The 16,199-nt window shown below is 39.9% G+C and overlaps 2 protein-coding genes across 2 annotated transcripts; one reads left to right on the forward strand and one right to left on the reverse strand.

Annotated features, from left to right (window-relative positions):
• Nucleotides 1-2,354: 2,354 nt before the first annotated feature.
• On the reverse strand, nucleotides 2,355-3,927 carry LOC112188739 (trafficking protein particle complex subunit 12). The gene has a single exon (XM_024327915.2). It carries the CDS (start codon nucleotides 3,646-3,648, stop codon nucleotides 2,557-2,559), a length of 1,092 nt encoding a protein of 363 aa, XP_024183683.1. The 5' UTR covers nucleotides 3,649-3,927; the 3' UTR covers nucleotides 2,355-2,556.
• Nucleotides 3,928-10,045: 6,118 nt separating this feature from the next.
• LOC112189094 (signal recognition particle receptor subunit beta) lies at nucleotides 10,046-14,233 on the forward strand. Its single transcript, XM_024328371.2, has 7 exons — nucleotides 10,046-10,561; nucleotides 11,559-11,864; nucleotides 11,948-12,030; nucleotides 12,554-12,640; nucleotides 12,840-12,988; nucleotides 13,135-13,266; nucleotides 13,708-14,233. The coding sequence occupies exons 2-7, from the start codon at nucleotides 11,681-11,683 to the stop codon at nucleotides 13,895-13,897; spliced, it is 825 nt and encodes a 274-aa protein (XP_024184139.1). The 5' UTR covers nucleotides 10,046-10,561; nucleotides 11,559-11,680; the 3' UTR covers nucleotides 13,898-14,233.
• Nucleotides 14,234-16,199: the final 1,966 nt, after the last annotated feature.

Here is a 16,199-nt window from a genome sequence, read left to right on the forward strand (position 1 = left end):
GGCCATTACAGTTAGTAATTGATCAGCATCATTATAAGGACTACATTAACCATGAATTTACTTGGACGTATAGACCAATAAGAGTGCTCCGGAGCTAGCACTAGATCATGACCAGACTCTACAATAGCACAACATATTCAAGAAATCCCTGAAATCTGGATAACCAAATACGAGCCTACTCAAATAATTTTCATCTTCAGGTATTGCAATTATCAATACTGACATCATATCATTGTAATAATGGAAGAGCATACCTCCCCTGCATTATATTCCGAATCAATACAGGGAATGGACAAGGGAGTACAGATGCATTCTTTGAAATGAAAGCATAAGCTAGTCAAGGGTAGCAATTCCAACCATATGTTTTACCAGAGCCTAATTTATTAGAGTTTCTGGCATAACGTATGGTTTAGAGAATACAAGGCCACAACCATTTGTGTTTAGCTTCTCAACATGGTTTATCATTTGCTCAACAGTTAACTATTGACAGAAGCACCCTACTAGGTGTGCTAACTGCTCATAGTCATACATATATAAGGTAAAATGCTATATACAAATGGAACAGTTATCCGTTTGTACATCTACAAGTCTAGGATTTAGTATATACAATATAGTCTCAGATAAGCAATTTGGTCTGGAAAAAGAGTTGACTGGACTCCTATTGGAATCCAAAGAGATGACAACTTTTTTCAATATATGAACCTGAATCACTAGTTGTCCAAGACTTCATCTTGCAATGAAGGACAAGATTGTTGAGTGGTGCAAGGTTAATTTTTGTACCAATGCAATCAGTAACTCAAGCATTTGAAACTGCTGGGATAAAAGCTATGGTTGGAGAAAGTGGCAGAATTTGGAATTTGGTCCTGGAGTTGACCAGAGCCGAGCAGTCAGCTATTGCTGAACAACTAAAACATATTCACAGGGCTCACCACCCATGCTCATAATGAAACAAACAACGAAAACAAGCAAAACCAAAAGCAAAGAAAGCTTTTAGGAGTGTCATACTTCCTTCAAAACAAAAACAAAAACTTCTATTGTATTTTTTCCTACTTTAGCTCTCCTTGGGTGTTTCACTATGAACATTAGCGTTTCGCCAATGAATATTTCCAATCCACTTATCAATGGGCAACCCTGTAACCGAACTCCACCCCCACTTTTTACTGTAACCAAGTAATCAAATGCCTGTGATGATTGACTGCATTAGCACTATAGTTAATATAATTCAGGCATATAACTATATATGGAAGTTTGTCTTTACTTTACTTCCTTATTATATGGTAGTTTGTCAGGAAAAGAAAAACTTTAAGATTTCTCATAAACATGCACTGAAACAAAAACCAGCCATCTCTTTCGACCAACTTGAGAATTAGTAGTTTAAAACTTCAAATACAGGATTTTGTGTAGATAAGTACATCAAATATGGCTTTCAGTTACAAAGAGAAGCCTCATTCTAGATAAATACCATTAACTTCATCAAAGAAACTATAATTTTTGTTCAAACGTAAGTAGATGCCAATTCATTAACACCAAAATCCTGATCAGTAGTGCATTCAAAACAATTAAAATAAGCCAAACGACGCCTATTTGGTTGAAAAAGTGCACAGGATTGCACAATGCATTTATTCTCAAGGGATGCCATAGATGAACAATCCACCTTTAACATGAAACAATGAATGTAAACAGCACACCTAATCATAACTAGGGAGAAGAAAGCTTCTAGCACAGCAATAGTTATAAAGACAATCTTCGTGTTTCTAGCAAAAAACTGATTGTATATCAAGTTTTATTGTGTTATACTAAAATACATGATCTGAGTAAAAACGAAAATCACCACCACCAGTACTGAAGCTATCACTTATGCAGAAAATCATATTTCAGAATGAATGAAAACCAAGCGCTGTTGAAGGTTTGGCGCCTTGATAAGTCCTCTCCTACCTTGTTCTCTCTCTTGTCCTCTCTTTCACAAACTTCTCAGGAACTATACAGCAACTATAAATTTCCTGTCTTTGATCACTACTCTATTTCTAAAAATCTCCTTCTAAACCCACCATAATCCTAGATGTCATCCACCTTGTGTTGTAGGCATCATATTATGTTCCTAGAGGAAGTCTGGTACTAGATAAGAACAATGATACTGAGACTAACAAAAAAGTTGAGCAGACCATTAACCTCATCAGCAAACGCTCACGTTTTCTTCAAAGCTGCATAAGCTTCACCTAGTTGTTACATATCCTAATATGTTTAGCAAAGCTATCAGAGCTTGTAAGAACACAATCATAGTATTAAAATGTGCCAGAAGATTTATGGAATTAAATTAACAATTTTCAAGTTTCAAATTGAAAGATGAATTAGAATTTCACAAGAATATGCACGAATTACTTGATCATTACTAATTTCCAAATTCATAAAACATCCAAGGAAGTGGGTTATTCACTTCGCACCAAATTACACGTATCAAAGCTCAGTCCTACCCTCAAAAGCTCACTCATTTCTTCAACAATGTGAGACATACAATATGCATAAGCCCAAATTAGAAAGGCACGAAGCTACCTGATATCAAATCCTTGTAGAAGCCGAATCAAAATCATCAGGAGCGACCCTGGCAATCCAGCTACTGAGCGTCCTCTTAATATCCCCATGATTAACATAAGCCAGCTCATACATACTACACAAATTCACCACAAGCGTCTCGTTCAACGCCACCGTAGGCACTCTCTCCAGCGCATTCTCCAACACCTTGATCGAATCCGACAAGTCCCTCAAGTACATCAAGCAAAGAGACTTGTTATTAATCGCCACGACGTCACTCCCATCCCTCTCAATGCACTCCTCATACTCCCTCACCGCCGACACATAGTCCTTCCCCACCATGTAAATCAACGCCTTGTTCCTGCTCACTAAGTTCCTCAACTCACTTCCCACTTCACCTTCCTTATCCACCAACCCCTGCACCACATTGAACGAGCTCTTCGCTCCCTCTAGGTCCCCCATTTGCATCTGAATGTACCCGAGCTTCGAAACCAGAACCGGGTCCGTGTAATCCCGGTTCAACAAGTCCTTAATCAAGCTGAAGCAAGCAGCCAACTCCTTCTGATTCAAATGAACCCCAATTATCCCATTCATCACAAACACCTCCCTCCTCTTCCACACACTCACACTCACACTCCCAATCTCTCCTTTCTCCTTCACCTTACTCCTCACAAAGTCCAAGAGCACGTACAGCCGGTCCAGCCCATCCTGCCGCCGGCCCAACTTGATCGGCATTAACGCATAAAGCCACCGCAGCGAGAACGGCACCAGAGACCCGACCCGGTTGGGGTACACATTCGGATACCCCTCGTAACGGTACCGGGAGCTGTTGAGGTCTTCTAGGGAGTCGATCTCGGACGCGGCTTCGGTGAAACGACGCAGTTTGGTCAAGGCGAGGACGTTGTAGGTGAAGTAGACGAGGTGGTCGTGGGGCTTGTTGAGGAGGGACTGGGCTCGGGCGACGGCGACCTTGTCGAGAATGGAGCGCCAGGAGCCGCGGGTGGCGAGGTCCTGGAGGGAGGCGAGCTCGTGGGCGAGGTCGTTGAGGGAGGAGAACTGGTCGCTTAGGGGATCGGTCGAGAGGGTTAGGGATTGGGATTCGGGTGCGGCTGGGTCCATTTGGGTTTTGACTCGTCGGAGAATTTGAGATCGGAGATGGTGGTTTTGGCCTTTGGGTGCGTAAATGAGTAGGAAAAGCGAATGGAGAAGTCAGTTTGAAGTCAACACGTGGCAGTGGATTTGTAACCCCTCCCTTTTTTTTTCTTTTCTTTTTTTAACACACTCGCAGTTGCACTTTCCCGCCGGTGCCGCCACATTCCGGCGACTTCACTAAGGTCGGCGAAATTACTCTCCGAATTTAGTGAAGTCCTCTGACCATCTTCAGCTGAGCAACATTTCGGTTGGGAATGAGTGAGGCATTGTATTATGTTTGATCATGTGCTACCGAATTATAGGTTAAGTTTGTGTTTGAAACAGCTAAAAACATTTAGCGAATTCTTAACAAATGTTGAAACTATCCAATGGTTGGTCAACATAAACAAACAAGACTTCTATTAACATCGTGCCTATGATCAAATCACCTTAATCCTCTACCAATATTAAGAGCTTCTATAGCAAGATCCCACTAAAGAATGCTAAATCTCTCACCGATATTCGCCTCAACCCCCTAAACCACCTCCAAAAAAGAACAACACTTAACACCAATGGTTTTTGATGAAGGGTTGGCGACATCTTGTGCCTAGCAAGGTGTACATGTGAGACATGGAGTTCCAATCCTAAAGGTGTACAGCCTGCTTTGCGGAAGTTTTGTCATCTTGCTGAACATTCATAAATAAGGAATGACCAAGCTTCAACCGCTTTATGGTTTGAGCATCAGTCCGAAATTTTCATTTTGCTATCAAGGCATTTGGTAATTATCAAAGATTTGTTTAGATCGGTGTCTTTTTAGTAGCTTACAAGCAATGAGACATACTATTAAGCAAATTTAAGATGTGGCATTTGGTTCATATCATAATTGCGTACTCAAACGACCATACAAACGTCTTTTAAGGGTATCATCAACCATAGTCTTTTGTTTTGCTCTGCTAGTAACTGTATATAAACAACAATAAAGTAATTTTCTAAGTTTGTAGACTCATTTTTGAATAAAGTGCCTTTTTTTTTTTTGAAATAAGGGTTATGCAGCTGCCCTCAAGCCTTCATTTATGAAACTGATGAATACACATGGGGGACATAGTGCCTAAACCCCTTAATACAATGCCTCAAGAGGGCCTCCCGAATAATAACAGGAGTCTCTACAACTACAATGTATTCATACATGCACCAAATAGCAAAGAGTGTCATATCAACTACTCCATTTGCTTTACAATAATGGTGGCACATCGAAAAGTAAAGCAGTGTTGTAAAACCAATAAAGTAGCTTTCTCAATATCAGAGATGTTCCCCTGGTCAACTACTGACCAGGGATTATTTGATCAACTACCGTCTGATTTCAATCGGACGGTTGACAGATCTCATCTTTTAAAAATCTAGATACCTGTCAATCGTTTGATTTCAATCGAACGGTAGTTGAGCAAATAATCTCTGGTCAATAGCTGACCAGGGGAACGGAACTCTTTCCAATATACTGAAGACTAGAAAGAAATCCGACTACACGTTGTTTCATCCTGCCACCAGGATGTTCCAACCAATACATGATCCGCTACCTCGCTAGGGCAGACAAGGCATACTGAGTATGCAGACCTGGACAAAGCCCACATGTCCGTACCAAGAGGTGGTAGGAAATTATTGTACATAAAATACCCCTAAACTTTTAATAAACTACTAAAACTAGATACCCAGCCCACCAGCAAAGGCTCATCAAGACAAGACAGGCCCACAACACAATCATCCCATCACCCTCTGCCGCATGCAGCACCACGGGTATTCCACGGGCGTGCAACACCTCCATTGTCAAACAATTCTGCCAGCGAACCACGGTTGGCACCAGTGGCCAAACCACGCCATTGTTGAAACCTTCCATCGCCGAACCACATTGACTTCGAGTCAAGCCCGTCGAAGCCTCCTACTGTGGACACAGGTCCAGCATTAGTGGCCAGATCTCCATTGCTCCTATATTCCAACTAGAACTGGACTTAGAGTGCCATCGCCCTCCACCCGGCTTCCACAACTGAGGCCGAAGTTGGGTCCTGTCTTTGAAAGCCTGAATCAGAAAGTCCCATAGAATGCCGTAATTCCTCTATCATTCATTCCCACGTCAGCCTCAACACTGCCTCAGATCTCCACTAGTGGACGGAGATTCTACACCTACCTGTCTGACCACTGGCGGATCCACATAGTTGATGGGGAAGGCTCAAGACCGCTCGAAAGTTTTGAAGAAAAAACATTTTCTATATATAGTATCATCAAAATGTTGTCGTCTTGATGTTGAAGCCCACTCAAAAATAATTAGGGACCAATCTCTAGTCTCCTCTTCGTCCATTCCATTACTCATTAGAAATTGAGCCCTCGTTTTCTTATTCTCTCAGGTTTCTCACTCTCGTTTCTATAGCCTATCAGTCACTGCTTGTTCTCTTTTAAATACTCTCGCTTCCCACCATCCATCGACGTCAATACATTGTTCTTACATTTGTACCGGAAAAAAAAAAACTTGAATATGTAGCCCACCCAATTTTCAAATCCTAGATCTGCCACTGTGTCTGAGCATGACGTTCCGAAGACATGTCGCCAGATAGAACATGGAAACATAGCGGTTCTACTCTTCTTCGCAAAAGAAACTATTCTTCGTAGGGGTGGGTTCGGTACGGTACCGGATCTTGAAGCCCAATACCACGTACCGTACCAAACTAAGTTGGTACACAAAAAAGCCTACCATTACCGGCCACAGAAGTCGGTATACCAACTTTTCGGTATACCGATATCTCGGTTCGGTTTCGGTTGGTTGGGCCTAGTACCGAGTTTAAAATTGGGCCAGATTTCAGCTAAGTCCCAACTAAAATTTTAAAAGCCCAAACCTGTCAACAAATGAAAAAAATGCAATCCTCACATCAATTTGAAGGGCCAACCTGGAAATGAAAAATAAACTAAAAACTCTCATACATCAACTTCACTACTTGAGTTCATCACTTATTCACTCATACATCAACTCCCTTCATCACTCCATAGTTCATACAATTTTTAAGTCAATAATTCATAGTTCACAATTCACCCAAACGAGGCCTTGATTAGTTGATTCTGCAAATTCAGTTGAGTACCTATAGCTGCAAAAAAGAAGAAGATAGAAACAAAACATACAAACATCAAACATAAATATAACAGTTCACAATAGCTTTCAGTTTCTGTCAAATGCACCTATCATCAACCTAACGAGGATATTATTCCTACCATTTCATAAAAATGGAATCTTTCACTGTATTTCATGCTTTTTCCTAAGCACACATTTGGCAACAGACACAAACCAACTTCAACTTCTTCTACAAAAGTTCAAAACATCAAATATCTTAGAAAACCACAACACAGGTCTATCATAAAACTAAAAAATCCACAACCTTTCTCACAAATTCAAAAATTTTGATGCATTACAAAGCAGGAAACGAAAAAAATAAAAGAACAAGCTTTACCAACAAAAAAAAGCACATACCCAGAGCTGAGGCTTCACTCATCTGAGAGCTCCTCACGTCTCTCCTTCTCCATCAGCCTAAAACAACCAACAGCAAAAAGAGCACATAAAATTAGTAAAACTATTAGAGAATCCATAAACAACCGGGTGCTCACGCAAAAATCCAAAAGGGTATTCCAATTCACAACACCCACCAAGCAGGCAAGCAGAATCAAGAAAAACAAATCCTGAATCTAGAATTGAATAAAAAAGATTGAGTCTTTGGATATCAAACTGGTATAAAGGGGACAAAAAATACAAAAACCCAGAAAAAAGAAACTTATTACTAGCATCTTCATGAGTCAAACAAAGATCTGAGCAGCAGCACTGACCAAAAAGAGAGTAGAGGACATGAATCGAATGAATTGATACGAGATTTTCTGGGTTTGATTCGAATCGAACTTCAAAGGAGAGGTCCAGAGGCGGAGAGTTCTGGGTTTGAATCGAAAGAACTTCAAAGGAGAGGTCGAGAGGGCGGAGAGGCGGAGATTTCTGGGTTTGAATCGAAAGAACTTCAAAGGAGAGGTCAAGAGGGCGAAGAGGCGGAGATTTCTGGGTTTGAATCGAAACGAGAAGCAGAGAGAGGGCGGAGCCGCGGAGAGGCGGAGATCGGGAGATGTCTGGGTTCGAGCCTTCGAGGCCTCGAGGGAAAGAGTGGCTGAGGGGAAGAGTGAGTGAACTGGATTAGGTTAATAGGTTCTGTACTCTAATCAACGGTTATAATAAGATTTGAAATCAAACTATTAATGATCAACGGTTCAGATCGAAAGATGTAAAATATATTTAAATAAATAAATAATATATATAATATACGGTACGGTACGGTATACCGTATTTATCTGAAAATCAGTACCAGTACCGTACCATTATCTGGAAATCGGTTCGGTACTACCGTACCAAAGTCTCGGTAACCAACATAGTTGGTTACCAACATTGTTGGTTCGGGTGGTAATCGGTTGGTTGGTTTGGATCGGTAGAATTTGCCAGCCCTAATTCTTCGTCTTCTCCAAATAACGCGGAGCAATCTTTTTGTGGGGGTCTTAAGTGCGTTTTTAGTTATAATTTCCTTAGGTTGCTTGACCATGTATTGTGGGTATGAGCTTAAGAAAGTTATTGGATATATATGTATTATTTTGGCTATGATAATACATGAATCTTCCTTTTATCTCAAACACAAACAAAACGATCGCGAAGAGAAATAGATACAGCTGGGCTTGATTTGGATATACTCCTTTGACAAGTGGAAGTGGAACTGACAGGCGCTATCGACTCGGTTACTTTGAGAGCTTTTTAGCTTGTGGAAGTGTGGAACCAAGAATATATTATTATTTTTTGTTCAACTTCTCGGTTTCTCATATTTTTCATACCAAAACCTCTGTCGATGAAACCCACACCCAAAAGAAATATCGCGTGGTTGAAAAGAAGCAAAAATTCGTTGGGCACAAGGTAGATATTAGAGTAGAGAGATCGAGAGAAGAGAAATGTTGAAAAAGAGTACGTTGCCCTTTTTTTCTTTTCTTTCAATTTCTAATTCAATACTACTATAAGCACGATCTTAGCAACCAACATGCATGACAAATTGACATATCGTTTGACATGTCACTTGCCGTTTATGAACTTCAACTTTAGTTCCTAGCCTTATGTGATGAAGCCAAATTTAAATATCAAGCCATACATCTTGTTGTATCGATCTGTTTGAATGACAAGGATATCACAAGGACACAAAGGCATAAAAGAGACTTTCGCTTAGAGATACAATTTCTTTAGGACATGGACGTTTGGAGAGAACTCATAAGCCTACACCGTCTATCTGCAATAACTTTGCACCAACTGGTGCCAGTACGCCCGCGCGTGCACGTACATCTACATCAAGCTTCATCAAAAGAGACAGTTTCCACTTTGCACGTACTCGATCTTTGAGGCATCAACTAAAGACTACAGACACTAAACTTAGAGACCAGCAAGCGTGGTAGCGAATTGACATATCATTTGCCGCTGATGGACTTCAACTTTAATGCTAGCCTTTATGTGATGAACAGATGAACCCAAATCTAAAATATCAAGCCATGTATTTCCTGTACAAACTTCTCGTCATATCACTTTATTATTCAGAAGATACAACCACTAACAAGCTAGGCAACAAGATAGCCAGGGATTGAAGACATGCATATCTCATGTAGAAGCATATTAATCCTCCAACTGCACTTCGATCAACTACTACGTACGTACCTTTGCAGTCAAATTTTTCAGTTTGATTTGTTCAAAGTTGGTCTTTTAAAGGAACCAATCAAGACATGGTCCTGGGGATCCAACTACGTACCTTCACATGCAGGCATTAATCATTTCCCTTTATATGTCATGGATCCATCATCACGTCTCATGCTTCTGCGAAGAAGGAAACGTAACATTACTGCGGACACTTCTTTCGCAGAGAAATAGTAAGAACTACGCGTGCAACTTGATAGAGTCATATATAGAGATGCAGTACGTAGCCCTAATATTGGACCTTTTCTTGGTGATAGTCTGATAGACATAATAATGTTTACAGTTTCAGATTAAGGTAGTGTGTACGTGATTACCATAACTATAGCTTAGGAAATGTTCAATATATATATGCGTTGAATTAATGAAGATGGAGCCGTATAAGATCATTTCTACCTAATTAACCTATTTGTCAAGTTTTATTTCCTCATCAGCTTGTTACTAAAAAATGAAAATTCGCAGGTTTAAGAGTTTCTATACCTTCAAGTCATCGGTCAAAAATTCTAGATATTATGTGGCATTTTTTAATTTCCAGATGTATGCAAAATCAAATGAGAAACATTCGTATTAATGCTCCAAAAAAAAAAAAAGAGAAACATTCGTATCAAATTTGCAGGTCTCATGTTTACGGAGTGAGACAAAGTATTAGGCTTAGTTTGGGATTGATTCTTGAGGTGTTTTTGAGGCTGCTTCTACTTTTGGGTCAAGAATATAGCGCTTCTCTGTAAAGCTGAATTTGAGAAGCTTTTCAAAAACTGCTTCGGGAAAACAGGGAGCAACAACAGTAAATAGTTTAATGAAATTAATCTAACTGCCAATTCTGTCCTCCTCTTTTCTCTATCGCGAGGCAGACATCTCCTCCTCCTCCTTCTTCTTCGGTGTTTGGACTCTCAGATCGCCTTCTTCCTCAGCTCGTCGCGACCTCCTTCAATTCGTGGATTGTCGCCGCCTTCCTCTGCGCCATCTTCTTCAGCTCGTCGTGGATCCTCGCCGGGCCTTCCTCTGCGCCGTCTTCTTCAGCTCGTCGTGGACTCTCTCCGCCTTCCTCTGCGCCTTCTTCTTCAGCTCGTCGCTGGTGACCTCCTTCAATTCGTGGATTCTCGTCACTGAAAGGTTCAGCTTGCTCTCTTTACCTTACTCTTTCGGATTCAATTTTTTTTTTATTCGTACTCATGGTATTCTTCTGTGAGTTGGGTTTTTACTTTTAAGCATTATTGAAGCTTGTTCCTTGCTTAATTTGGGATACGAAGCTTAAAGTTTCAATTTTTCATTTACTGCAATTGTCCTGCTTAAGATAGAGATTGGAATGAGTAGGGTTTGTGCTTCTAAGCATTTGGTATTCATCTCTGATATTCTTATTGTTGATTCTACCTGAATTATCAGGTGGGTTTGATTTGGTTTACTTAACTATGGATAGGTCAACTTTTTTATAAAACTTTGAATTTGGTCTTGTTTGTTTTGTTTGCTAATGTATATTAGATTGTTCAGAAGGTTTGTCACTTTATATATATCTCATTTCGTGGCATTTTTTTCTTTCTTTCTTTCTGGAATCAAATCTATGGTGTATTCATTGACTTGGGTTTGGTTCAAAACATTTAGGGATCAGATATCAAAGGTTGGCCTTCTTTTGATTCAAAAGAAAAACAGCTTGTCTTAGTGGAAATCTCTTTGATTAATTAGGCTATGGAAGTCTGAACAGGATGTGGTCACAAATCACAATAATGAGTTTTGCAGATTGCTTTTTAAGGTTGATTTTACATGATTGATCATCATGGGAGACAAACCCTCTATTCTTTGCCGAAATCACTTATATTAGGTTGTTTATTTTCTTATTCGAAATTGAGGTAGATAGATATTCTTAATGCTTAAACCACGTCCTGCAAACTGTGTGAGGGAGATGCTGTGGATGGCTTTAGGAAAATTAGTTGGGAAGATCATATTTTCTTTTCTACTTATCAGAATTAAACGAATAAACTGCCCTATTTTTCCTGTGGATGGCTCCACACTATTTTTCCTGTTTACTGAATAAACTGCCCTAATCTTATCTCTCATATTCAAATGCCAAATCTTCAATCTGAGTTCCTAATACCCTGTCTCTGTCTCTCCTCAGGGTGATTGTTTCCTAATTGAATTCCATTTGTTCTTGAAACATCCCAAAGGGTCTCAACTTCAGTTAAGAGGCCAAGGTTCACTGTAAATTAAACTCGAAGTCTCTTAAATTCCCATAAGAACATGGAAGGATTCAAAGAATGGAAGAAACAGGCAGAGCAATGGTCATCTCAAGCATTGCAACAATGGAAGAAACAGGCAGAGCCATTATGGTCTCAAGCACATGAGTACATTCAGCAGGTTCCACCTACTCAGATCTATGCTGCTCTTGCCATCTTGCTAGTAACCTCAGTTTTACTCTTATTAGGTATTTATCCACATAATTTTGTTATCTTATTTTTCAAATACTTCCAAGATTGATATTTATTCGTTATACCTTTTGTGATGTAGGTAGGTTGTTCAAACGGCAAAAAGCTAATACCATATTGCTGAGTGGGCTTAACGGGAGTGGAAAGACTGTTCTTTTCTATCAAGTAAGCACAGAACTTACTGGCTATTTTTCTTCTTAAACATATTGTATAGGTCCATATTAGACTCACCAGTTGTTTGACTTTTCTAAACCGCTAATGTCATTTTGTTTTTTGGTCGCTAATGTCATGTGTAGCCCGTGATAAGTAAACAAAATGCATTTATGTTATATGGCTTTCTTGTTATTTTGGTTGGGTGAATTAAGAAAGTTAAAAAGATTCTCCAAGCTTTTTACTAATTGGTTGTCATATGGGCACCAGTCTTGTCTTATTTCTCATCTTCAATGTTTACCCATTGCTTATATATCTTATATTTCAGCCTTTCATATTTTTATCATCTCGTCAAGTCAAGTTTCATGCCTGTTTTCAGTAACTTATGTTTCAATGACTGAAAAATAAGCAATATCTGGGTAAAAAGTTTCAATGACTTTTTTATTAACTTATGTTTCTTTTCTATTCTGGCTTTCTTAAACTATTCATTGAAAAATGTTGATTTGATGTTTCTGACATGATCGGGTTCATGTTCCAGCTTCGGGATGGGTCTGCTCACCAAGGTACTGTGACATCAATGGAACCAAATGAGGGAACTTTTGTGCTCAATTCTGAAAAATCAAAGGTGATATATAAATTCCTCATGTGCTTATATGTATCCTTTTCAGATCTAACTTATCTAGTCACTTTAGTTCTGTGTACGGCATCATTACCTTCTATGCCTTCTTAAGAAACATTCATTCCTTCGGTTTTTGATGTTGTTTTTGTGATCGATGTTGCGGACTTTAACATGTTCTATGCTTTTGTTTGTCTTCTCCTGACAGAATGGAAAGTTAAAGCCTGTGCATCTTGTTGATGTTCCTGGACATTCTCGTCTCAGACCCAAACTAGATGAGTTCCTGCCTCAAGCAGCTGGTATAGTTTTTGTGGTGGATGCTTTGGAATTCTTACCAAACTTGCGTGCTGCTTCAGAGTAAATTTCCCTACTTCCTTCCCATCTGCGCTATATTTAGATACTTCTTGCCTTATTTTGGCACCTACTTTACCATGATTAAGTGTGCCAGCCTGATTGTGCAACTAGCAAGTGATGAAAAATTCTTGCTACTTTAATTGCAACAGGTACCTGTACGATCTTTTGACCAAGGCAAGTGTGGTGAAGAAGAAAATTCCCATTCTTATTCTCTGCAACAAGACAGACAAAGTGACAGCACATAGCAAGGAGTTCATTCGCAAACAATTGGAGAAGGAAATGTAAGATTCGAATTCTTATAAAAAGAAAAAAGAAAAAATTAAGCATTGTTACCTCTTGTGCGATAACTTATTGTAATTTTATGGAAAGTTTTTGAGAATGACTTGATGGGATATGCTTAGTTAAACTTATGCACTTACCACTTGATGTTTTATTGTGATATTCAATTTTTGAGAAGAGATATGTTATTTCATATTTTGGAGAAAGATATTTCTTCTGATAATAGCAGTGTCTTTGTTTATGTGGTTTTCTATTTATGATCCTTGGCGTGTCCAATTCAAGATTTTGCATTGAATTTTGCTTTGTTTATTTCTTTCAAGTCGTCAATTGCTCCTGGCTCACTGTAGACTGCTCTGTGGATATATCGTTATTCTGTTTTTGAATTATATATTTATTTAATTGTACATTGTTGCCTAATATGTTTGTCTTCTAACATTTTGCAGTGACAAATTACGGGCATCAAGGAGTGCAATATCAACAGCTGATATTGCAAATGACTTTACTCTTGGAGTACTTGGTGAACCATTTTCATTCACTCAGTGTCAGAACAAAGTTGCGGTTGCAGAAGGTGCGGGTATTATAGGCGAGGTGGCTGAGGTGGAACGGTTCATCAGGGACCATGTAAAGTCTTAGGATGTTTTATTGGATTTCATGAATTTGTGGTGTTTCTGCTCTGATAGAGTTAGATGGGGTGAATTTTGTGGTTTGATCATTGAAAATCCTCAAAAAAGATGCCTGACCAATTAAACTTTTCAAGGAAGGATTTTAAAGGAGGAAAACGGAAGTGACGATTTTCAAAAAAAGATGCCTGACCAATTAAACTTTTCAAGGAAGGATTTTAAAGGAGGAAAACGGTAGTGACACTAATCCATGTTTGTGTTCTAGTGGGTGACTGAATATGATACCAAGAACAGCTTTTGTTTGTGTTTTATTACTTGCATTTTAATTCGAGTAGTCTTATTACTTGCATCTTTGCTGGGTTTGCGACGTGTGAATGATACGTTAGTCAACAACATCCTAGAAGATGGAAGTTGGGAAATTTCGCGAGTACTTGCGTAGGCTAATCAAAGCGGCACTTTTTCTAAAGGAGTAATTTAGAATGAGGTTTATGTATGTTAGTCCTCTGCCTCTAGGTGTGCGTTCATGGTCGTCTCAGTTGTGTCACTTTCCACATTTGGGTGTCGATTTGCAAAGGAGGCTACAATGTTTGACCTTCTATGTATGCTTGACTATGTAATTTTCACACGTTACGTTATTGGCGTTTGATGTCCATGGAGGCTGGATCACAAGTCCAGAGTAAGTGGATGGAGAAAATGAATAATTGGCACAAGTCAAGTCAGAAGTCTCCCCTTTGACCACTTCCATCCCCTACTTCTAGAAAGTTGGTTCTATGTAGGTACGTCCCCGCGGTCACTTAATTTCGAGTTTTTAACAGTAGCCCATCTATTCCATCATAAATATTCCACTATATAATATGACTAGCTAAGAAGGAATAAGATCCGTACTCGTTTTGCTCCGCATTTGTCGGAAAGGAAGTTTCATATTCGAAGAAGAGTAAACCGTTCTGTTCCCATGTTCCGTCCGGCGGCACGTCTTCGGGACGTCGTCGTCGGACGGGTAGGTAGTATTTCAGAGTCCGCCGGTGAAGGCTCGCTGTGGAGTTCAAGCTTGGACGAGGACAAATGTTGGTGGATGTTTTTCAGTCTGCAACCGAGGAACGTTCTGCTACCGCCGTTGTCAAGGAAACCCGGGGGAGACCAGGATGGTCAATCCAGAAGGCGCTCTGGCGGCATCACTCAATCGAAGGCGATTTGGCAACAATTGCTGATTGAATGCTTCCTCGACATTATTGGCGATCCGATTTGTTGGCACTGTGCTTTGCTAATTGCGGCGACACCATTCCTGAGAGAAAGTTGGCCACCGCCGACTTGGACCGTACCCAGGCAGGCTATTCGCCTTTGGCCGAGGATGTGGAAGCCTGGGCTAGTACGAGATGATGCCAAAACGACGGGGTGCTCCAGATCTGGCTGCAATCCGACAACAATGGTAGTTCTGCCACAATTGTTGGGAGCACTACAATATTGCAGTGTTTCAACGACCCTGATTGGACTTTTATGTGGTTTGACGGCGGCAAGAGTCAAAGGTGGCGTGGTCTGGCCAATGGTTCCGGCTTCGGTCCGATGGTGTGGTGGTTCTAAGATGTTGTGTCGCAATTCTGACAAAGACTCGTTGACAGTCACGGTTGGCATGGGTCGTGGGCCTGGCCAGACTGGTGGGCCTGTCTTTAGTCCTTGGGCCTCTGCTGGTGGGCTGATAGTATGTTTTATTTAGTTTTAATAATTTGTATTAAGTTTAGGTGTATTCTATTACCAATAAATTCCTGCCAACTCTTGGTAGGGTCATGTGGGCTTTGTACCAGGTTTGTCACACCCCGAATTTTGAATACAGTAATTCAAATCCGAAAAGCAAAAACACACAAGAAAACACATAGAAAATTTTTCATTTAAATTAAGTAACTAAACAACTAAGCTTACAAATTAAACTGAATATAAATTCAACATGTAACCACACTCACCAACTCACTACACAGCGGAAGACTACAAGTATAAGCGCCCTTCTACACCCACGTGACGGAAAGTCTACCTCAGCTTCGATAACGATCACTCGATATTCTAACCTGCACAATAACCCTACACCATAGAAATAGTGCACCGGGATTGCAAACCACAAACCCGGTAAGCTTCAAGCCCGTATGAGTAAACTCAATGAAAGTGACTCACATCACGCATGCTTATAATTCCTCAATTCATGAGACAATTAAAACATTAACATTTAATTCCACGAAAACATACTTTCACCATCTCAGTCTAACAAAATCAATATGCAATTATCATAATAAAAACATTGAGTTCATAACAATCAATATCATGCTCAA

The sequence above is a fragment of the Rosa chinensis genome, chromosome 2 (genome assembly GCF_002994745.2).
Source record: "Rosa chinensis cultivar Old Blush chromosome 2, RchiOBHm-V2, whole genome shotgun sequence".
Taxonomy (NCBI): Eukaryota; Viridiplantae; Streptophyta; class Magnoliopsida; order Rosales; family Rosaceae; genus Rosa; species Rosa chinensis.